General features: G+C 45.6%; 1 protein-coding gene across 1 annotated transcript in view; it reads right to left on the bottom strand.

Annotated features, from left to right (window-relative positions):
- Positions 1 to 1,710: 1,710 nt before the first annotated feature.
- LOC135366357 (galactosylceramide sulfotransferase-like) overlaps positions 1,711 to 24,161 on the bottom strand; it is a 29,964-nt gene continuing 7,513 nt past the window's right edge. The window contains exons 3-5 of the mRNA XM_064599026.1: positions 11,407 to 11,794; positions 8,050 to 8,181; positions 1,711 to 2,436 (exon numbers count right to left, since the gene is read on the bottom strand). Of these exons, the coding sequence (XP_064455096.1) occupies positions 1,711 to 2,436; positions 8,050 to 8,181; positions 11,407 to 11,794 (1,246 nt within the window). The remainder of the gene's footprint in view (positions 2,437 to 8,049; positions 8,182 to 11,406; positions 11,795 to 24,161) is intronic.

Genomic DNA, 24,161 nt, shown 5'->3' with positions numbered 1-24,161 from the left:
AATTTGTGACAATAATTCGAACACTCAACATCGATTCTCAACACTTTCATATCATCTGTTCCCCCTGCCTAAACCTATTAATATTACAAAACCACATGTGAGCAAACTTGCATAAAATATAATTCAAAGAGTATTCAAAAACCAAAAACTACCATCTGAAAGTACAAACATGTGACAAAAAACACTCATCTAGACAGTCACAATGTGGGGGTGGCATTGTAAAAAATATTGCTGTTTGTCGTCTATACTCTTTATGTTGATAATATTATGAGACACACTAACAAATGTAGGAAATCATCATCATCATGATTACAATCCCAACAGGGACGCACAGAAAAAAAAAAAGTTTTAGAAAAGTACTTCGTGTAATCCGCCCAACTTGACACCTACAGCACTTCCCATGATCACTGGCCATGTCTGCACCACACAAATATAAAGCTGCAAGAAACCAGACCTAACGAGCAAACCGAAATTAATGTAATGGAAGGCATGAATTCAAATTAACGAGCTTCCCCCCCCAAGTCTATTCGAGGCATTGACGCTGGGAATAATGGCATTAATGCAGCATGTAGGACTGTGCAAATATTTCAGTAAAATTTTATAATTTTCAACAAGGGCCAGAGATGCCTACAGCGGATTCTTACCTCTCGTTCACACTTCCATGTTTCCCTCAACATGCTCTAACGCAAGCTTCTTCGAAGCTTCAAATAACTTTTTCCTCATCGTCTTCCTATATGGCACTTGCTCACTGTCACCCCGTTCTGCCTGTCGTATTTTAGTATACGCCAACCTGCTTTCTTTGGAAGTGCAATGAAACGTATGATTGCCTTGTTACTGATGCGAGAAATTAGCGTGCGAGTCATATTTTATTAGTTTGTTCCGGATCTACATGTTCCCGCTTATCTCAACTTTTATACGAGAGAGTACGCTACACTGTAATATCACGCAAATCACTGTGGTATCAGATAAGTGTGATGTGGCTCAGGAGGAATTTCCGGCTTCGTTACACTGAGGTTTATAATTCTGGCCGGATATTAAACATAATTTAAGCTCAAATTATCAATATTTGCACAGTTCTAATTCTAACACGCAAGTTCGAGTAAATTTTGCTGCAGTGCAAAACAGTTTTGGAAACTGTTTGCACATCCATTTTCCACGCCACCTCTTAAGAGCATAAAAGAGACAACTTTTAAGTTTGTTTAACTTGCAAGTTTGTGACCGCTATCAAAAAAGTTATGTATAATGTAAATGTCTATGTAAATGAAGCCTGTAAGGAGAGGCTGTGTTTCTTTTTACCTGGTGAGGCAGTAAGTTACTTTCACAAGTAGATTTGTTGCAGAGGGCCTACTGCTCAGAGTGTCGAGAAAAACGTGTTCAGCTATCACAGCAGAGGCCTTTTTGTAAAATGAAGTAAACTCTATCTAAACCTGTATAGAGATGTTGTACGTGAACCTACAAAAGTAGAGAAACCGCAAAAAAAAAAAAAAAAAGGGAGAGAGAGATTCTCACGAGAGAAAATGTCTGCCGAGGCAAACTAAGCAGGATAAGGTCTAAACAAGGAATCTACATACACATGCCCTTGTACACGTTCCGCACTGGACCTACAGCACCGCGTGGCAACCAGCCAGCAACCAGCCTCCGCGGCGGAGCGTCTCGTCGAAATGGAAGACACACAATTCCCCCCTGCACAAGAGAGGGACAGACACACCATCATCTTCCGTTGGAATTCTTCCTGCTTCCCACCGCTGGCCTCTTTGTCTGCAGCACTTGTTCCTGCCTTTTTCGGATTTCATCCGTGAACACCAACTCCAGCGTCAGATACCTGTGACACTCCGTCGATCTCGAGTCCCTCGCCTGGAAACCCACGACCTTCGCGTTCGTCCAGTACCTCCGGTTCTGCTTCGAGACACCTTTAATCTGTTTGATCAGATGACGGACTGGCTGCACGCCACTCACGCATCTCGAGTACCAAAACTTTGTCCTCTCGTCGAGACGTTTCACTTCTCGTTGCATTCGTTCCAGGCCGAACTGGCGGATGCGCTCGTCGAGTCGCTTGGCGAAGTGGTCGTACAAGAAGGTGTCTGCCGCGTTCAGCTCGCGCAGGCGCGCCCTCCCTTGCGCGGTGAGCAGGTTACGAAAAGGCGCTGCACGTGAATTGTGCCTGAAGGTCACGACGTCGTCTGTCGTCCAGCACAAAAGATCTTTGAGGAGGACGAGACTTTCGCGGATGCGCTCCGCGACGAGGACGAGGTCGAAGGCAGAGTCGATGCGACGAATGAAGTTCTGGACGGCATTGAGGTCGTTGAACTGGGAAGGATGGAGTCCCAGGTCGAAGGACATCTGGTTGAGGCCGAGCTTGTCACGCGGTTTGCGGGCCAGGCGTTGACGAACCCAGGCCATGGAAACGTTGCTGCTGGTCAAACGTTCGAGAGACACCTGGGATTGTTAATGAATAAGGTGAGTTTCTGCGCCTCAATTCGCATTATGAAGCGGCCATCATGCATAATGTGTTGCTTGGATAGCGAAATCCAGTAAAAAAAGACTAGGGCTATTCGCTGCCAGATCGACCTGTAGGGGGCGACACTGTCAACACCACCTAGATACAGAAAGCCTCCTCTCCCTCCTTCGCTACGTGGACATTAAGAGTAAGAATTCATCTGCTACTGCGACTCACCGTTCTATGAATTCGAGTACCCGCAAATGACTGCAGCTCAACTGGAACCTGCAGACCTAAATATTTAGACAAAAAGCGTAAGATGCTTTCCAGAAAATCAGTTTGGAGAAACACTAAGACCTTTTTGCGCTTTATTTCCAGGCTTTCCCATTCAGTACGTGGGGACATTCAATCACAACTCACAGACGACGGTGGCTCGTCATTATGGCCCCGACCGCTGAAAGCACGATCGTGCTTAGGTGCTGCCGTTGAAAACACGGTCCTGATTGGCTGACTCTTAATTCTACTTCATGTCGACGAGCGCGCAGGCTTTCTGCATCTAGAAAGCAGTGGTGTTGATACTGTCACCTTTCTCCATTGATGATTCCTTTCAAGATCACTTGTGTCGCGATGGTGCAATACTGTTCGGTTCCCCAATGCTCCACCTATTGCCCTGAATGCGGAATAAACGCGTAAAAGCAGACGACGCGTCCACGCTACGGTGGTTCTCCACTCTCCGCAGCGCGCAGACACCGTTCGATCTCTGAGCGAATAATAAATGCATTTGGTGATTCGATCATATTCTCAGTTTCTTTCACTCGCCCTAGGGGTCTATTTCAGTTTCCTCATAATAAAGACAGCTACCATCTGTGAAGAAACAGCACCACACCCACCACTCATCAGCTACAGTTGGGCAGGGGTGGGGGCCGGAGAAGCACCACCTAGGGTGAACAATGCCCGATTGCTTAACCTCCTGCATGCCTGGACTCGTGCAGCTGACTCGCAACCAGGGTAGTCCTCAAGGTCCGACCCCTTAAAGTGGCAATAAACTTGTTCACAAGGTACAGCTTGGAACAAAAGTTTACGGAACACAGCACTTGCGTATCTCTTCATCCCAGCCGTCTCGTGCTAGCTATCAACAGGAGTTCAAATAAGAAACGGATGACCGGTTATTCTGTCCATCTCCTTGTGTGTGTCTCCACTCCTGTTTGATGCTTGGGTGTCACCCCAATGGACAAATGCGACACCCGGGTGTTCCGTAAACTTTTGTCCCAAGCTGTACATCTTTTTTCTAATGCAGCGTGATTCATTGCCTACGGTGAACGTATTCCAAAAATTGTTGTAGCAAAAATGTAAATAATGGCTCTAAACCGACCTAATATTCGCTGCACTCTTTCGCGCTCATGCCCCTCCCTGCGACGCTCTAGCGACAATAGCGACATGTCATTTTGACGTCGCACGCCATCAACCATTCAAAATGTGAGACGCTTATACATTGATTTTGTTGTAATACCGGGAAATGAGGTCAATTCTGAACATCTGTCTGCTTGTCAGTACCAAGGTAGCCAGACCAAACGGTACCAAAAGCCCACGATGTTCCGTTTCATGTGCACACTATGTTTTCGATGCTGTACTTCTCCGCGAGGTCACCTTTGGAATCTCTGAGGAATCTTTGAGCTCTTCCAGCGAAGAGGATGACGACGCAGCTGATTCAGGAAGCAGTCACTACTAGTGTTCCGTTTCGTCGTGTAAACAAAGATGACCCACCACCTGCACCTCCCTGGTTCCCATGCTCAGTGACGCCTTGGAACATTTCGATCTTTTGGACGTATAAATTAGGTTCCGGGTTTTCGGATTTATCCGAAAAATGTGCTCCGGTAAAATTTTAAGCAATGCAGATTCATACGAAAAACTCTGCTTTGGCAGATGTTTTTCCCTGATAACCGTGTTATTGTTCTTGGCCTCATTTTGTGTCCCGGGTTTCTTCTGACCACGGACACCGGCCCCACCACAACATAATAATGGTTACCGTGACTTTCTGGTTTTCTTTGGCGATCATCGCGACCACTTCAGGATTCACTTCCCGGGTTTTCTTCCCAGTCTGTTTTCCCGATTTTCTTGTCCTACATGTGACCCAAGCACTAAAATAATCATTGAACCGAGGTCGCACGGAGTCATGGAGGAAGGAAACACAGGAGTGGCCGTTTCGAACAGATTTCCGTTGGAGCATTCTGGCAGTCGCTCCTGTCAAAACCGCCATTTCTTCCTGTTCACCACGTGATCCTCTCTAAAGTTTTGGTTTAGCAACGCTTTGTTGCTCGCGCAGCTTTCTGTGCTTTTCGAAAGTCATTTACTCTTAAAATGTGAGCACCGTTGCGGGAACAACGTTTTGATTTCCTCCATTCTTGTACAAGTTTGATTACTGGCATGCTTTACCACTTCAGCAACAAACACACAAAACGTGGCCGTGTCGTCACACAAAGGTCGCTGCCACGAATGATGTATCTGGTCCTGCGTGCTTGTCCTGCAGACTGTGACCGGTCTTGTAGTAGAAGGGTAAACCAAGAGTAAACTTCCGAACACACACAAATAAAAGTGGACGCGCGGCGTTCATCACAATGCTGATTGCTGAATTAAACTGCAAGACTGAACTGCAAGACAAGCTGGACTCCTGTCGTCTGCTTTGGGAGCTGGCCTGCGCATGCTCATGGGGTCACATGAGCGGTCACATGGCAGACAGGAGCATCCCAGAATGCAGTGCAAAGTTGGTACGCCCGCCCCAATGACAAAATGTAGGAAGGGCGCTCCTGTGTTTCCTTCCTCCATGTACGGAGTGGTCTTTTTGAAAGGGCAACTAGTTGCAGTGATGGCGACAAGATGGGACGCAAGCAAAAGCTGCCCTGCATGCAAAAGCAAAAGCTGGTGTCTGCAGTAAGGAGTACCAAGATCTCGAGAATTTCACATAGTCCCGCGATCGCGATGCAGAGGTTGTCGTATGTAAGTACTGCCACATAACAGTGAGCACAGCACACGGAAAGGATGCATTTGGAATTGCAGAACCTCAGTGTGTGTCGCGCAAAATGTATTATTAAGCTTGTGTCTTTTTAGTGTTGAAGCAATAAATGTGATAACTGCGTTTTTGCTGCACAACCCTGCGTGCGTCGTCAAGTTTTCTCCGAATTGTGGATGTTAGCTGAACTGCAAATCATACACTCCGAAAAACATCACTCACTTCACGGTACACTCACTTCACCACCTTCCTACTCCCACTAAACGAAACTCTGTTAAATCTAAAGTACGGAAAAAAATGAACAATAGGGTCAATTTGGACAATTGAAACAACCCGTTTTGTGTACTCCGGGTAAAGGGAACAAGGTGGAGGTAGGGGAGGTGCAGGCGATCCTGGAAGACTATGGTTCACGTCTCGTAACCCGGGCAAAAGTCATATCCAGCGAAATCCAATCCATCGGTCACTTGCACAACGTTAGGCTTAGCTCCTGTTCACATGAGTCTTCGTGAAGTTTGTAAAAGAAAAAAAAACACAAAGCGGTTTCGCTTGCGTCAATGTTTTGCGGATAATTCGGGGACATGATCGTGAGAGCAAATCAAAAATAGAAACCGTGAAATTTCATATGCCAAAGTCAACGCCATCATCATAGCAGCACGCGCATTGACTGGGGATGTGGACAATGCCATACGATGCAGACACGTAATATCAGAAGCCTGGACGCGGGAAGAGGATGCAAAGTTCGCCCGGGAGAACATAAAGATAATCCTTATTGTACAGACAATTGAGGTGTGCATGAAATTTTTTCCAAGCTTGACTCATGCATGAATATTTAGTTTAAAAAAATCAATCGTGAGAGAAGAGCCAATAACTCTCTTTCCTCATTGATACCCACAGTAGTGAAAATTGATTACTGTATAAGTGAATAAATTTGCGGTCTCAATAATTCGCGAATTTGTGAGAAGCCAGGATCAGGCAATTATTTGCGGAACCTTAAATTCGTTATACCGCGGTTCGTTGACCCTGCATCTTAGGGGCCCTCTACCTTGAACTTCGCCACTTCCTCACCTTCATCACCTCGTCATCAGGACACATCTCATCCTTGCCAATTGTGCCTTGGTGTAGTGGGCCACATCTTATGTGGCGAATTTTCCCATTCATTATCATTACCGTAATTTCACGCGTATTAGCCGCGGCTTATGCACGATTTTGTTTTTTTCTCGCGGGTACTCTGCGGCTTATCCACCGGTGCAGCTTATCTGATGACTATTTTTCCTGGTATTTTACCATACGCCGGTTTTAACGAAAGGGCCGACAGTGTCTCTGGAACAGCACTGCCCTGCCGATGCACGAACAGTGCGATGGGTCCGCATTCGAGTAGATTAATCTTCCTGGTGCATTCCCCAAAACAGCTTTAACGAAAGTGGTGACAGTGATTCACGTCCTCTGGAAGACCACTGACCTATCAATCCACGAAAAATGCCCAACAAGGGCACAATCCGATCTTGGTAGAACTCTAGAGCCGACCCCAGAGTATGGACCACAGGGTTTATGGCCTTCTCTACGGTCTCCTTCGTCGCACAAATCAGTCGTCTCGTATTGCCCGTGGCTTATCTGCCAGAAAATTTTCAAAGCTTTCCTCCAAAGACGCGTCCTGCGGCTTATATGCGTGAAATTACGGAAATTTATTTGTTGTTGTTGTGCCTGGAAGAAGCTAATAAAAGATATCGAAACTGGGTAACTCGTTCAATTTGTTTTCCTTTTGAGGAGTTCTGACTGAAAGGGCTGCGATTAGGGGGTCCTACTCGGCTTGTATATGCGTTATTGCCGAATTGCCCTGCCTCCTGTCATTCTTGTCATCGCATCGAGCAGGTGCGATTGGCACTCGATAGTGATGCGGCAAATTTTAAAGGCCTATCCCCACGGCAGAGTGCATACACGCTTGCTGGATGATCCAGGCTTACAAGGAACTGGAACGCACGACGCCTACATCTGCGCGGGATTCGTAGATGAAGGCGGGACTACTGTCTCCAGTTGCAGCGGCGAACTGAACACTTTGCGAGGCAATGCAGTGAAATAGCGCAAAGAAACCCCCGTGTACATAAATTGCCTCAGTGTCCTGGGTCAAATTTCTTACATATCTTGTTCACGTATTTCTTTGTCATTGATTCGACATATGGTTCGGTTTCTGTCATATCTCGCGGGACTTTAAATCCACGAAAAATAGGTCCTCGCGATACAGTATATCGAAATGAAGTTGACTTTCATTAAATGTGTGCACTTCGCTTAAATGAAACTTTTGATAAACTGAACAATCCATTCTGTTGGAGTTCCGTTTAAGAGGGGCCCACCGTATCCACCATTTCTATAGATAGAGCTGAAATTTTTGTGCTACCATCCACAGAATGCCACATATACTATGAGGAAAAAAGAGTATCCGTTCTGCATACAGAATTCAATGTTTTTGGAAACAGTGACGGTAGTTATACTATGTGCCATAGCCATTAAAAGACTCTATTTAGATTCTCATGGCATGCTTTCGGCAGCTGTAGCTAAGTAGGAGATCTGCAGTCAGCCACATGGACAGCCACTGGTAGCTACAGGTAACCTTTGTTCGATACCATCTCCTGGTATCGGCTGAAGGAGGCGAATCTGCAACCGCGTCAAGCTGTTTGCCTGCCAGGCGTTGACGAGCCCAAGCCCGGAGAACGGTGTGTCTGTCTGCACGTGTGTGAGGCACCTGGGATTGTTAATGAATAGAGTGAATTCTTGAGAGGCAAACGTGCTGTGATCTGCGTTATGATACGCCCATCATGGCCGTACTGCTGCGTTGTGCAAAGTGTCGCTTAGATAGTGAAATCCAGTTAAAAAAAAGCGTTATAGTAATCAAGCTGGTGATAACCTACAGGTAACATATTTTCTCGAATCTAAGGCGACTTCGAATTAGAAGACGACCCCCGAATTTAGGGTACACGAATTTGGAAAAAAAGTAAACAGGGATTGGGAGGCAGAATAGCAGTTGGAATCAACGCACAATACCGTTTATTTATCATCACTTTCTACGCTACAGTGTTCTTTGTTGCTAACTGCGCACAGCTCATTGTCCTCTGTTCCGTCCAAAAAGTTAGACAAACGTCGACAACGTTGTCAGGCACATTGCACCAAGTGTCCAAAGTTAACTGCGCTGGCACAATTCTTGATCTCTCCCTGTTGTTTTAGCAAACTTGTGACACGTATTTCCGAGTCTTGAAGATACTTGAAACCGCCTTGCCACCGCTAAATTGTTGCTGTATTTACGAAAGTGTTAACTTTTCATCAAAACACCGGAGACCGACGGCATGACAGCGAATGAAGAATGAACGCCGCCCCGGCCATTGTGCCCGTATCGCCGTATTTGCATCGCGCTGACACCGCAACACGTGATATCGGTCGCGCCGCACTATTGGCTGATCCTGTTACCCGCTTCCGCCTCTCCCCTGGCCTCGTTGTGGCGCGCACATTCGAATATAAGACGACCCCCGACTTTGGAACACTGGATTTTGGGAAAAAAAAGGTCGTCATATAATCGAGAAAATACGGTAACCTGTGTTTGAAACCATCTGCAGCAATCGGCTCAACGAGACGAAATTGCAGCCTTGTGGGTCCATGTAGTGGGGAAGTGGGAGGAGACATTAGACGGGCCTTCTGTTTCCAGGTGCCATTGGCCAAAGCCCCTTAAAGGGGCACTGAAATGCAAAAATAAGTAGGCTTCGAATTACGTTACACGCTATGTTAATTTCGTACTGGTTATCATGATTCAAAACTTGGATTCCGTTACGAAGCTACAATAAAAATTTTACCGGACTCTTTCTTGCTTCGCCGTTAAGCAGTGAACGACGCTTCAGCTCGTGCATCGGTTTTTTTAGTCCATGCTGCGCGTGCCATGCCATGGAGCAGTCCCGGTGAAAAACATAGTGCGCGTTGCGAAGCAGACGGGCGTTGTTGTCCAAAGGACGTGCACATAAGGACATCCTCGGAACACTCGCGAGAGCTGTTGTGGGCCACAATTCAGTAAAACGGTATCGAAAAATGCAGCAATGTGCGTCATGCCACACATATACGGAACACTACGGTCGGACCCGTTCCAAATCCACACGCCCACGACAGGCATTCGCGCGCTTCTCCTGCTATCCCATTGGATGCCACCAATCTTTGCCTGCTAGGCATCCCATTCGTTGCCGCCAAAGATGGCTGTTTTCATTGCGTTTTTCTTCTAAACGGTACCGTTTTGTAAACCAATTTTGTTTGAATTTTACCAATTGAAACACGGACTTTCATTTGAGAGCAAGTTGTTTTTGCATTTTAGTGCCCCTTTAACCCCCCCCCCCCCCCCATGCTTCTGCTACCACGTAGTGAAGAAGGGACAGGATTGAGATCATCACATAGGTGCACCTATATGACCTGTATGTGACCTGTATGACCAGTATACCAAAGCAATGGCTCCTCTTGTGATGCCTAGTTCATGGTAATAATATGCTCAAACAGAGTAATTACAATTTCAATGCAGCACTGTCATTCCCCCTCAACTCATACTTAACAATCAACTTAAGCGTCATGCACTGAAGACGCCCCTTAATGAATCGACCACCCGCTGTCTGTAAACGAATTACGTCACAATGCCGGATGTCGTGACGCGTCGGCGCCAAAATATGCTGCATGCATTGGCAGCCGTCGATCACACGCATTGTTTTGATGGTTGTCGTTGACGATGGATGCCATTGTGCAAAGTAGATAGGGAGGAGAACGTCACATGCGAGGCAGATACTACCCTGACGTCATCGCACGAACCGCAAACGCCACAAAGTTACACGACGGCGATACCAACGTGGGCTTGCTTTGCCAATGATCTCTTTTCCCAATCACACGATATCTTGATGCGACCACGACCTACTAGATTATAATGACCATGTCACAGGCACCCCTTCCCAGTGCCGCATTTGGAAGCTAGCGGTGGCGCTACTTGTTGACCCCGTTATTGCTTCCTCAACTTCTACAATACTTTGTACTTCAGCTTACCTTAGTATTTTTGTACAAGTGGTGGCTGTCCTATGGGAGATGCTTCTTTCTAAAGTTCATTATCATCATCATTCTACGCGCTTTCATAGGAGCTGTTGCTGTCGTCTGCTACAGTAGTCGTACGTTCGCTTCTGCGCGTCCAAAATTCAATCACGATGTGCTCCTAGCGGACCGTGCGGAGGGGCTCCTCATAGGGGTTGCCGATTATGACATGGTCGTTATAGTCGGTATGGGTAGTCATAGTCAGTGTTCGTTATAGTTAGTACCGTATCCTCCGGTGTATAACGTGCACATGTGTATAACGCGCACCCCTAAAAATGGGCCGAATTCGAAAAATGTGCTATGTATAATGCGCACCGGTACATAACGCACACTGCAATGGTGCTACAACCTTCTGTACTGACAGAAGTATACACAATAAATAAAAGTGGTGTATCATATATGCATATGCTATATTTGAAACAGCGTCGCTGTCATGGTATACTTCAGTCTCCTCTCGGCTTTTCGTTTCGCGTCCCTTCTCAATCACGCCATTCTTCTGAAATGAATTCTGATTATTGACTGCTTAACAGCATTCTAAGGCAGCATCACTAACCTTTTATCAAGTTCAGTGCCCTTTTGCCAATTTTGTCAACTGACCCTAAGAGATATGGAAGAAAGCCACAGCACACTCTGGAAGAGGCTAGAATTTGTACGTCACCGACCTGAATAGGAACTCTGCAGGAAAATATTTCCGTGTATAACGCGTACCGTTAGATAACGAGCAGGACCTCTTCAGAACACTTCTTTATTGTATAACGCGCACGTTATACGCCGGAAAATACGGTTGTCGTTTGTGGACGTGACGTGCCGCGGCGGGTGGTCTGTTGACAAGAGGCACAAGAGACGCAACAAAGGAGAAGTTCCTCACCCGAAACTGCTTCACCAAATCGTAGTAGGAGTAGAGCGACTCAAAGAGTTCAGCCGGCTCTCTAACTATGGTCACGAACTTTGCCCCGGGAGCGAGAACGTGCCTCATCTCCGCCTCGTTGAAGCGAGCGTGATGCACGAGCAGGTCGAAGTAGCCGGATGTGTTAGCCAAGGTGGGAGCCATGGAACGGTGAAAGGGCGCTGGGTGACCCAAGTAGTTGCTAGCTGGAGGCAGCACGAAGGACAGGTCGTGGCCATCTCCAAAGCGTAGCATTATGTTCTGTATGGAGGAGCTGGCGCACTTGTGCGTCTTCAGGAAACACACACTCAGCTGTGGGGTACAGGTGGCGCCAGTAACGTTGTCCGGCTGCACGTCTGCTGCTGGGTACCTGCGTTTCAATGTTTCACGGTCCGGTGAGAAGCCATTCCAAGTGAGCTGGGATCTAGTAAGGTGGGGCAATACCAACGCCACCTAGATGCAGAAAGCATGCGCTCTCGTCGACATGACGTAAGAAGTCAGCCAATCAGGATCGCATTTTCAATGGCCACAGCCAATCACGAACATGCTTTCAGCGGTTGTGGCCAAGGAGAAGAATCACCGTCGTCTGCGAGTTGTGATTGAACGTCCCCGCGTACTAAACAGGAAAACTTGGAAATGAAGCGCAAAACAGTCTCAATCTCTCTCAAAATTGATTTTCTGGAAAGTGTCTCGCACTTTCTGTCTAAACATTTAGGTCTGCAGGTTCCAGGTGAGCGGCAATCGTTTGCGGGTCTTTGAATTCACAGAACGGTGACTTGCAGTAGCAGACGAATTCTGATTCTTAATTGAAGGAGAGAGAGGAGGCAATGCCCAGGCTTTCTCCATCTAGGTGGTGTTGGCAATATGCTATGCAAGCAGCTCAGCCATGTGCACAGTTCCCAAAAGCTTCCCTCTCTCCCCTATTGCCCATGGAGCCACGTCATTGGTTCCCCTCCCAAATAAAGGGAGGGGATTCTATGGTGACCCACGTGTAATTGCTTCTGTGGACCCGCGCTGAATATGTAAGCACCCACGAATCCCCCTTTGTTGTGCCTTGTGAGTGGGTACACGCTTCGTCACGTCCTTTCTCCAAAACTCTACCCTCTCCCCCTCAGCAGAGACAAATTCGTATAATGTATAAAGTCCAGATAATTTTCACAAAGTTTTGAAAAATAGTTTTGCTATTTCACTTCTTATCACTTATCGATTTCCATTAGAGCTTTGAAGCACAGGGCATTGATGCAACAAGGTGAAGCACCCATGATATGTGCATAAGAAAACAAGAAGAGCACATGCGCAAATTCCCCGCCTAAGACTTTCTTCTGTCTGCTGGGGTGCAATTTTCTTTTTTCTTTTTTTTTCAGACAGTGATTCCAGAGTGAAAAAGTCTGTTAAACCTCACATCTGTTTAAAATGTCCTGCCGATGTTTGGCTGATGGGACCAGATATACTCAACTAGCGTGGTTGCGGTCACGGATGTAGAGCATCGATGCAGATACATACTGTCGACGTTGGCCGCGCCCACTTCTTGCTATAATGCTCTAGCACCCCCACTTCAAAGGCAGATTGAAAGGATGCCTAGACCTAAACAAGGACAGCTGCTTTGTTTGGAGGGAAACCTTGCAAAAAATAAGGAACTGATTTGCACGTCATATTAACAGTGGCGTAACCCTGACTGCAAACAGGTGTGTTTCCTGGCCGATCAATCATTGCACCAGTGATAGGAAGTACTTGAAGTACCAAGTACTCAATTACTACTTTAAGTACATTTCTCAGTACTTGTACTTTACTTAAAGTACAGTTCAATTTATGTACTTTGTACTGTACTTTAAGTACTTTTCTTCGATACTTTCCTTTCAAGTACTCCGGTGCTCCATTGCCAATATAAACTGAAAGCTTGGTCGCAGAATCATTTCTTTCGGCTCATATTAATAAATCAGCTGTAAATTATCCGTGTTTTATAGCTAGAGCTTGACGAGAATGCTATAGCTATGACAGTCAAAACATAATTACCTTGCGTTTTATCACAGCTGTTGAAAGTTCAGCGATATGATCTAAATTTGTAACGTACTCGACGAGTACTTTAAAGTATGGTACTTTGTACGATACTTAAAGTACAACAGGTGCTAGGTACTTGGTACTTTACTTCAAGTATAATTTTTTGATACTTTGCCCATCACTGATCTGCACATCCATGGCCGTTGTATTTGCGGGAAGAAATCAACACGACAGAAAATGTTATTCGAGCAACTCAACAAAAAGATGCTGACACCAGGAATCAAACCCAGACTGTCCTGATTCCCGGTCACGACTGCTACCATTACACCATGCCGGTGTAAACCTCTACCCGACAAACATCATCATGACGTTGGTAGACAGACCGAAACTGAAACAGATCGAAAGGGGAGACCTGGGTTCCACGAATGGGCAATTGTTCGCTGCCTCCTATTGAAAGAAAAGCAGGACCGAAGGTCGCGAACCTTTCAGAGAGTATCGTAATCCCCTCAAGACCGTGGCTTTCGGCCGCGACCTTGTTCGCCACTAGCTTTGAACGTAGTTCAACTCTACCAAATTGGTGGCGCTGTCGAACACTATGGCATCATTTGTTTACAAACATGTAGAGGTCTATTGCCTCGGCTAATTGTCGTAACTGAAAATATTATGTTAGAAACATTTTCACTGCCGTGAGTGTGGCCGCACGCAAAGACTCGATGAAACCAGTGCCCAGCGTAGATATAAAGACCAGCGCGCGAGGGAAATTTTTTAGGCTCAGCCCATTTACGTAAGAGACGAAGAGTGCCCTCCGTGAGACTGCTAAAAAAGGAGATGAGATATTTGGGTGACTGATATGGCTTCCGCCACAGCAATAGCCTGACCTGCTATTGTGTGGCACGGTATTCTGGTTGTCCTTTCCGTTGTTCCTGCTCTCCCCCGGGTAAATAATAAAGACCATCAGTTGCTAGTCAGTGCTTTGTCTGTGTGGTTGTTCTCTTTTGTCCTGTCTTTGGTGCTGTTTCCTCCCTGGTCACATTTCATGCAAATCACGCAGGAACATTATGTCACCCACAATACTGTCCAGTACAATGTAGTGCCGTGCAAATATTCAAATTTTTCGAATGTCGAATCGAACATATAAGTATTCGCTTCGACATTCGAAAAATTTGAATATTTGTACCGAATACGAATTTCAGTATTTGAAATCGAATCGAATGCTTCTTCCATACTGAATATATTTGTATAGTTGCTGCGCAAAAAGCCACGCAAGAACAAACAGTTAATTTACGGCGAAACCACACTGATTAAGTGTACTTCCTTAAAGGAGTACAGAGTGCCATCCAAAAAGATTTCAGATTAAGACGTCTGATGAAAGTGTGTAGGTCATTTTACCGAACAGCGTGAAAGGTTTTGATGTGTGCAATTTGTTTTCCAGAAAAAAATAAAAATAACTCACATAAACATGGCTCCGCACGTTCACCCCTTAACTTGCCACTTCGGGTATAATGAGGAGAAGGGAAGATGCCACGTCACCGATGACGTTACAGGGGCAACTCGTTCTGGTTGGCTGGTCAGTGGGGGTCAGTGCCCTGTCCTTTTGCCGCCGTAAACCAGTTTTGCCAGTTCCCCGGAGGATTGGGGACAGAAGGAGCGACCGAATAATGACCGAGCCAGGAGCAATGCTTTTTCAGAACCCCGAACAGCCAAGTAGCCGCCGACAATTGATTAGCAGACAACATTTCTCTGAACCAATCAGTGAGCGTGGCCCTTGTAGCGTCAGTGCGATGTCCCAGACAGATCACAGGCTGGCACTGCTCTCCACCCTCTAGCGCATGATCACTTTTTGTTGCGTACTTGATAATTATGCAATAACTGCAAGAGTTATGACTCTGTGGTATGAATTACTTCTCATGGTGCATCCTGACCTACTTAAAAGTTTTACAGGGAGAAAACAGGGTGTTCAAAACGACTTCTGTGCTACTTTAAGTCAAAACGAGGGGGCACAGCAGTCTGCTTCGCCCAGTCAACACAGAAAGTTGCAGAAGTGTTGCAGTAATGTTTCACAACGAAGCGCAACGTTATGACAATATCATTTTCTCAACGTTGAAACAATGCTGCGGAGGTTACGTTATGGAAACATTGTTAGTTTGCTTCTGTAACAACGTCTGCAATGCCACTGTGACGGAACATTGCAGCGAGGTTGCCGATACGATGATGTGGGGACAACGTTGCGACAGTGTCACAGGAACATTGCTGACGCCGGATATGACAAAGGACAGAGTAATTCGAAAGGAGCAAAATGACGCAGACAAGCGGATCGGCGGCGTTTATTGCTTTCGTGTTTTCACTGCGGATGCGCTGCGTTATGTATAAAATGTTGAATTCTAGACTGTAGGATATGAGGGTGGGATTACCCGTGAATGTTGTTCCTTGAACGTCGATGCGATCTGTCAATGCAATGTTCTCGCAGCCTCGTTTCTATAATGTTGCTGCAATGTAACAAGGGCAGACATTAGCGACACGACATCAATATGAGATGGCAACATTGCCGCGGTATTACTGCAACAAATTTTGTTGACTGGGTCGTCCTCATTTTTTCTTGGGGGTTTGCGGTTTGCCGAGTGCATAGAGCACAGACAGTCCACTACCACGGTGCAGCGCATGGCACACTACAGGGTGCCAGCTGTACAACAAGTTTGCCAATGGGGCACAGAATATCTTTCTGTTCCAGCCACTCAAGTGGCGACTATTCTCCGTCTCTGGCCTTACCGTGACATCGAGAAGGGAGAGATTTCTGCCAGATCACAAAGAGCAGTTAGCGTTTCTGCATGGCAACACCACCCCCTGAGTGCGTATGGACAGAGATTCGGTACTTGTATACAACAGCAAATGAAGATATATCTGTTTTCCGCTGATGTTTCCTCTACTTTTGCAATTTATTTCCACTCTGCCCATGTGTGCAAACCGTTCAATTTTGCAACTATTCGCTTCGTGCTCGTTTTGGTTCTACAGTTATTCGCTTCGTATTCAAACCACTATTCACACGGGTCTAGTACAATGCAGTTACAGGGGTGGAGCAATGGAGAGGATGACACATATAGACACCATTTTCATCCACTGCATGCTCTCAATTATGGCTCCAACCGATGGATGTTAAAGGAGCATGGAAGTTACCCTCAAAATATTTTTAGTTTTCCGCTGCAACGTCTTCTACAACAAATAAAATGAGCTGCTGCGAAAGAACGATGAGCGCAGATAACCCAGAGAGCACGCGCAAGGCTCCGTTCCGCACACGTTTAAAGAACGCTCTCCACATCAGAAGAGCGCCGAAGAGAAGCTGAAGATGGCGTGATGCATCACGGGCTACGGCGCGTGACCAGTGACGTCCAATGGCACAGCTGAAACATGTATAAGCGGCGCGCGAGCCAAGATGAAAAAACAAAGAAAAAAGGCACCGAGCAGCTTCTACGTCACGGGGCTCTCTCCCGCTCTCGGGGCTCTCTCCCGCGATTGCCGTTCTCCGACTGTCTTTTGTAAAGTGTACTGCGCAGTGACCTTGTGCCGCAGATCTGAAATATTTTGCACGGTGACCCCTTGTGGACAGCTTCACAAGCAGGAAGCAGGATTTCGAGTCATGTTAAACGTCACTTCCATGCTCCTTTAGGAGACGCTAATGCTTAGTTGAGAAAGCAGCTATCCGCGTGCACCTCAGGGATGTGCAGTTTTATCCGCACCTTTATACGCGTGGATTTCAAAGCATTATACAGTCGACCCGCGCTTACCCGGACTTCCTTTATCGAGATCCTGCGCTATCCGGACAAAAAAGCATGGTGACGGATTTCTCCCCATGTATTTCGCCCTCGTTTATCCAGACTTCAGCTTCCGGACTCGGACGAGAATTCCAGGGAACGGAAGTGACTAATACCCAACAATTGGCTTCAGTTATCTGGCCATTGTCCAGGAAGGACACTTGGCCCACACCTGGTCAAGCGAGGTCAAGAACCCCGGTCGTGGCCTCCTTTTTACTGACACAAAGAGGGTGTCGCTAGGAAGAATTTTCTCCCTTTCCCACTTTGCAAGTTACACAAAAGTAATCCACCTGAGCAGTCTGGCCATTTCAGACTGAGAAGGTCCGCAACGAGGACCCCTGTGCTGCAATCATTGATGACGACAACGACAGTGTCGTCGCTTCCGATAGTGTTCAAGAAGAGCCTGATGATGAAAGCGGGGATGCACCAGCTGCGACGGTAGAAAATTAGCGGCCGACACTACAGAGCTAGTATTTTTCACTAGTATGAGTATTTCACTAGTACTAGTATTCGCTAGTATGAGAACAGCGCTAGTATTTTTCGAACAACAGAACAATATTTCGCAAGCTAATGCCATTAGCAAAGATATGCAAGAGCTGGATGCGTGTATTAGAATGAAACAGATGACAATGGATAGTTTTCTGTGTAGTGGTCAATAAACATGTCCCATTAGGATCACTCTGGATTTTTGTGTTTCACTTATCTGGTTTCCCCACTATTAGGACATTTTCACAGGAAATGCAGCTGTCCAGTTAAATGCAGGTCGATTGTATATTTCTACCCATAAACCAGGATGTGACACAGACATCCACATGGATATAACTGCACCCACGCCTTCCTCTAATTATAGCTAGCCTGTTTTTTATGTTTCAATGTTCCTATGTTGTCGCTTCTAGACAGTGCGAGACAATTCAAAATTGCGTAATTATTTTGCTTTCGTCAGCACTCACGCAATTATTTGGGGAGCTTGATTATGCTGATGGCTAGGGCCTGGAATTTTAGGCACTTGTCTATAAATGCCCACAAACACCTAAATGCGACATTTTCGGGGCTGCCTTCCTTTTTATTGACTCTATTAGTAAATGGTGGCAATTTTTAGCATTTTTAGATGCCATAACAGCCTTTTTTATGGATTAGAATGCGAGCGCGCCTTTCCGGCTCTTTTTGAGGTGCTGCATTTTGCTTTTGTTTCTACTTGTTTGTGTCTTTTGTTCTCTCTATGTTTTCCTTTTTTCATTTTTTTTGTCTGTGCATGTGTTTGGCTTTCTTCAGAACCTTGGTTTGCGGAAGGGGTTCATGTATATCTGATAAAAAGGTCTGTATTATCATTATATAAGTATTATATAAGTATATATCTGTATTATCATATATATATATATATTATTAAAGGTCTGAGTATTATCTCATATCAAGTATCATTTAAAAATATCTAGCACTACCGTATTGACTTTAAATGAGCATGTTTTCCTGAACGGAGAATCCTCAAACACTAACACAGTCAGAGAGTGTACCAAATTAACGTGCCTATTTTTGCATTTCATCGACTATTTTGGTGTCTTGGGGGGCGTAAATACCCGCCTACTTCCATCGTTTTTTAGTGCCTAAATTTCCGGGCCCTACTGGTGGCACAGCTCGCAGGAAGCTGTGCAGCTCTTATTGATTTAATCTGCGTTCTTCATAATAATCATGGCCCCTTGGAGTAAGAGAATTTCCACTGTTGCATTACCAAGAACGGAGAATAGAATGGCATGTGTCCTGGGTAGGCCTTGGTGTACGAGACGGTGACACTTCGAGTTTGAGGAAGCTGAGAACGAAAGACACAAATACCAAACAGGATGATGCTCCTCTTTTTTGTGCATGTTTTGTTCTCGGCTTCCTCAAACTGAAGGAAATGCCACTGTTATCTACGAGGCACCAGCATACTTGCCTCCGCCTGCTTTGTTCAGTCTCGTTACATGAATCCCATCATTTCTCCTGAAGCTGCTCCAACTGCACTCTCTCAACTGTCCCGCTTACACTGCGGAGGCAAATGCGTCACGTCTCCTATTGAACTGTCAATGATGCACTGCTCCTCATGACACTCTTAGACAGCACAGACTGATACAGGACGTAGTCTATTCTTCGGCGACATTAGTCGGCCCTATACAGCACCCCCCCACAGTGCAGTGCCATAAACGTGGCCCTTCCTTAGAGACACAGACTCACACATCACTAGTGAGCACGTTTTCTCTGCGTTCATTTTTTTTTAGAAAGGAATATAAAGTTGACCTTTCACCTCATCGGTCTTTACAACATACTTTCCAAACAAACATCTACCACTACCATAGTAAACAATGTAGGTAAAACGATAAAAACCGGAGACACGGAACAGAAAATAGAGACAACACGACACGTTCTCAGTCTCGTCTTTCTGTCTCTTTTTTCTGTTCCGTGTCTCCGGTTTTTATCGTCGTTTTACAATGTACCAGCTCGCCTGCACTCTTGCACTTCTACCATTAATGTAGGTAAATTAGAAATGGCCAAAAACATGCCCAGTGTATTCCTACTGTAACAGACAGGGTTTTGTCGTCTACGATGCACCACACACCCAAATTTGTACACATACTTTTTGTTGTTTTAGAATAGCAAGTGTTGTAGTTAAGAGTTGTAGTTAACAGTTGTTAACTTACAACAGTTGTTTGTAAGTAACTGTACAAGTTACTAAGCCCACCCTTTGTAGTATAAATAAAAGATGGATGTCCAGCAGATTTTCCAGTATGCAGCATGTTTAAGCATAGGAGACACGGTATCATGACGGATAATGTAATTATCAACCCACCTTTTCGCCAATTTCTACGGCATAATGCGCATACTTTGATACTTTTGCTGCAGTCATACGGCATGACATTGTTACTCTTGTTCAGTGTGGCTTGAATAGGAAATGCTATACGTACTGCTTTCAATCCAGCACACCTGAACATGACAATGCATGAGACAGACAACGTTGATAACACATTCTTGTGGTGGCAGTACGTCGAATATACTACCCCTGTGCTGACAAGGTTGTTCAGGCAGCGATATGAATCTGGGCGAATCCCTAGCGAATGGAAGCTAGCTAAAGTAACCCAGTCTACAAATGTGGTGACAAAACTTACTGTTCCTACTATAGTCCTACTGTATTTCACTGACTTCTTCGTGCTCCAAGATACAAGCAAATAATGGAATTCTTAGAAAGGAATAAAATACTAAGTAATGACCAATTTGGATTCAGAAGAGGATCTTCAATGACCGTACAATTAATTGAAGAGAAACACGATTGGGAGTCGTGTCTGAGAGAAACAATGTGATGTCCTATTTATTGATTTTGAAGAAGTGTTTGGCAAGGTGTCACACTCTAAACTAATTATAAAAGCCGTAAAAGCCTTTAAGAATCAAAAATTAGCCTCGCGGATATCAGTCTATTTGACATCTCGACAGTAGTTTGTTTCATTTGATGGAGCTCACTCAAACAAACAAAATGTATTGTCAGCTGTCCCTAAGGGGCTGTCTCGAGACCGTTATTATCTCTCCTATACTATACAAATGACTTAACTCAATCTGTATCATGCGACTTTAAGCTTTTCGCTGATGACTATAATCTGTACCCACGCATGTATCTATGCCAGAGGACCAGCTTATTTTAAACGCAAACATACAAGAAACGCAGAGATGGTGTCGAGAATGACAAATGAATATGAAATGCTAAGAAATAAGTCGGAATGCCTTTAAAGTGCCACTCCGGACTCTGAAAACAGTGTTTATCCTACTTAGTCCGTGAGGAGAAGGTGCCTTGAGGATTCTATACTCGAAATTTCAATTCTGTTTGCGAGCGTTGCGCATTTCTATCAATCTTTGAAGATCTACTGACCTCCGCCAGTTTCTACGACTCAAGGAGCAGGTGAGGTCATGTCTTGCACACAAACTGCAGTGATGTCATGTTTTGTAGGGAGCGCTTGTCTCCTTGCAACATAGGAATCATAAGTAGAAAGGCTAGAAGAAAAGCCGGGAGAGAGAGTGATGGGGGAGGGGGAGTTGTACCGAGGCAAGACGCTCTCCAAATGTCCAAGTCCGGGCGGCGCCATGATCCATATTTTGGATTGGGCCGGATTCCGCCACAGCCTTTCCACGTGTGGTATCCGATCCAATGCAAGTCGCTTCCGCTTCCGCTCCGCTCCGCGTGCCATGCCGTGTGCGGCGAAGTGTGTTTGTTTTGTCTGCCATAACCTGTGCGTTTGGATTCTCTAGGGAACGAGTATCGTACGGTTTAAGCCTTGTGCTGTGACATGAAACAACGGGCCAGGGAACTCGTAGGTGCCAGCGTTCGTAATACGCTAGGCCTACCGTATCGATCGTGGCGGCTCACATGTTGAGGTGCTCCTCTTCGCTGGCTTGGTTTCTAGTCATTATGAGAGTTCTATGCCTTGCAACGACGCCGGCGTCCGGGGAGGGTCACGCGGTGGAGAAGTCAGGTGACGCCCATCGAAAGAGGGGAAAATGGGAGAGAGGTCTTCTCCCTCCTTTGTGTTTTCTCCGAGGTCGGAGGATATGGGCCTTCACTAACGGAGCGCAAAAAAAGTGGGCCCTCTGAAGAAGCGGGGGGTTGCAAGATGAGATTCGGGCGCTCCATTCTCAAAAATAAAAATTAATTTCCTCCAACCTTCGCGTCACGGGGAGCCAGAATATTATTCGGGAATGTATAAAGCGAGACGAGAACGTTTTCAGTAACGTAACTTTGGTAGGATTCTGAAGGCGCAAGATTTAATCCGTAGTGGCAGTTTAGGTCCGAGAAAAAATGTGCAAAAATTTAATTATTCAACTCCATGATTTCCACGTAATGGGTGTAGAAGAATATAAATACCCAGGTGTAATCTTAGATGGTGAATTATCGTGGAAGCACCGAGTGCCACTTTTATAAAAGGAGAGTCACGGAAGAAGTTGAATGTAATTCGTCATACCCTGAGGCAAGCCCCAAGCATAGTAATGCTCGTTTTGGATGCATATACCACACTCATCAGATCCACAATGACGTAGTGCTCACCAGCACGGCACCCAGAAGAAAAAAAAATTTAAAACCTCGAACTTTAAATGGTAGAGAGCGGAGCGATTTGTTTTGTTTTTAGCAAATTCAAAAATATGGTCAAACCTCGATTTACGAATGGCGTGTGTCCCTCGCTGGAAAAAATTCAGTCCCATTTCCCAGCGCGATAACAGCCACCCTTGGGGTACTGGGGGAATTTTAAATGAACAAAATCCTTGTTGCGCTTCATCTGTCCCACTATAGCACCCGTCGGCGTGAGTAGTGTTGCTAGATAAATAAATAAATAAAATAAATAAATAAATAATAAATAAACAAACCATCAGTCATCCCTACTATCTCTCACACAATCAACCAGGAAGTCGACCGCACAGGGATTGTCGGGTAAATGTTCCTTCACATCGGCAAGCATTGGTTATGAATAGAGCCTGAAGTTTTCGGGAAATATTTTTTTTCTAAATTCGGGGGTAAAAATCGGGTAAATAAACATGTGCACTAAATTCGTGCGAATTCGGGTTAAAAAAACTTCCATTACACTAAAATCGGGGAGAAATCGGGCTCAGTTATTCAAACTAACTGTAGCGGTTTGGTACAAACAGTGATGTAACTGCATTTTTCTGCCAAGCAAGCAAGCTGGTGCATTCCAACAGACATCCCAGAGAGGGCAATTTGCCTGGTAAAAATCGGGTTTCACCCTAAAGAGGCAACCTTCAATTTCGGGTGCAAATTCGGGGAAGAATCGGGTAAAACCCTAAAAATTCAGGCTCTAGTTATGAATAACACCCCGGGTTTCCCCCCGAGATTCCTTTCCATGGCATGGAATTTCACAGAACCCCTTATTTTTAGTGGTGTGCGCATATTCGAGTTCTCGAATTCGAATCAAATATCAATCACTCGAAGTACAGGGTGTGTGCAGAAAAACATGACCCGCATTTTTACATGTAACTCGTTGTCTACTTAGCCGAGGAACTTCCGGTGGCGCACGACGGCGTATTTATGCGTGCGAAAGCTACAAAAAAATCCTGGAAGGCATACTCAGTGTAAAAAAATAAACAGAGCGCGAAAACATGGGCTTCCATGCATTAGAAAAGGGCGGTCATGACAGTGCATGATAGTGCATTTCGGTCTCAGGAGAGTTATGTGCAGGCACCGCTAGGGGTACTGCCGATGAGCATCCATGTGGGACATCGTTTCGATTTATGCACCGATAGCTCCCCTAGCGGTACTTGAACACAACTCTCCTACGTCCACCATGTTGCCCTTTCACACACACCCTGTTGTCCACCATGTTGCCCTATTCTGATGCACGGAAGCCGACGTTTTCGTTGTTCCGTTTATTTTTTAAGCTGAGTATGGCTTTCACAATTTTTCTGCAGATTTCGCACGCATAAATGCGCCATCGTGCGCCACCGGAAGTTCGTTAGTTAGGTAGGCAACAAGCTATGTGCCTAAATGCGGGTCATGTTTTTCTGCACACACCCTGTATTTCATTCGCGAATCGAATACCCAACATTCGGATTTCCGAATATCCGACTATTCGCAGAGTATGAACGACCCCTCACGAAGGTGGGCTTCACCTGACGCTTCCCTGCATGAGGTGAAGCCTGCTTTACGAAATTGTCCATACTGCAGGGCCCAACACAGACAGATTGTAGTTTAGGTCAAGATAACATTAGCCAAAGTTAACTGCGCATACTCCGCCAGAGGAAGGGAAGGCCACCCTCCCGTGTGCAGTTTAGCGGTTGCAGTGGGGGATTCTGATTTTATGTTTGGAAGTTTGCCTTTAAAGACTCTTAAATAATGCCTACAGCCCAGAAACAAAAAAGGTGTCTGTAAATTTCCACAGAGCATGTATTGTAAGCTCCTTCCTATAATCTTGC

The sequence above is a fragment of the Ornithodoros turicata genome, chromosome 8 (genome assembly GCF_037126465.1).
Source record: "Ornithodoros turicata isolate Travis chromosome 8, ASM3712646v1, whole genome shotgun sequence".
Lineage (NCBI taxonomy): Eukaryota > Metazoa > Arthropoda > Arachnida > Ixodida > Argasidae > Ornithodoros > Ornithodoros turicata.
The sequence above is the reverse complement of the archived record's forward strand: the minus strand, read 5'-3'. Positions and strand labels throughout refer to the sequence as shown.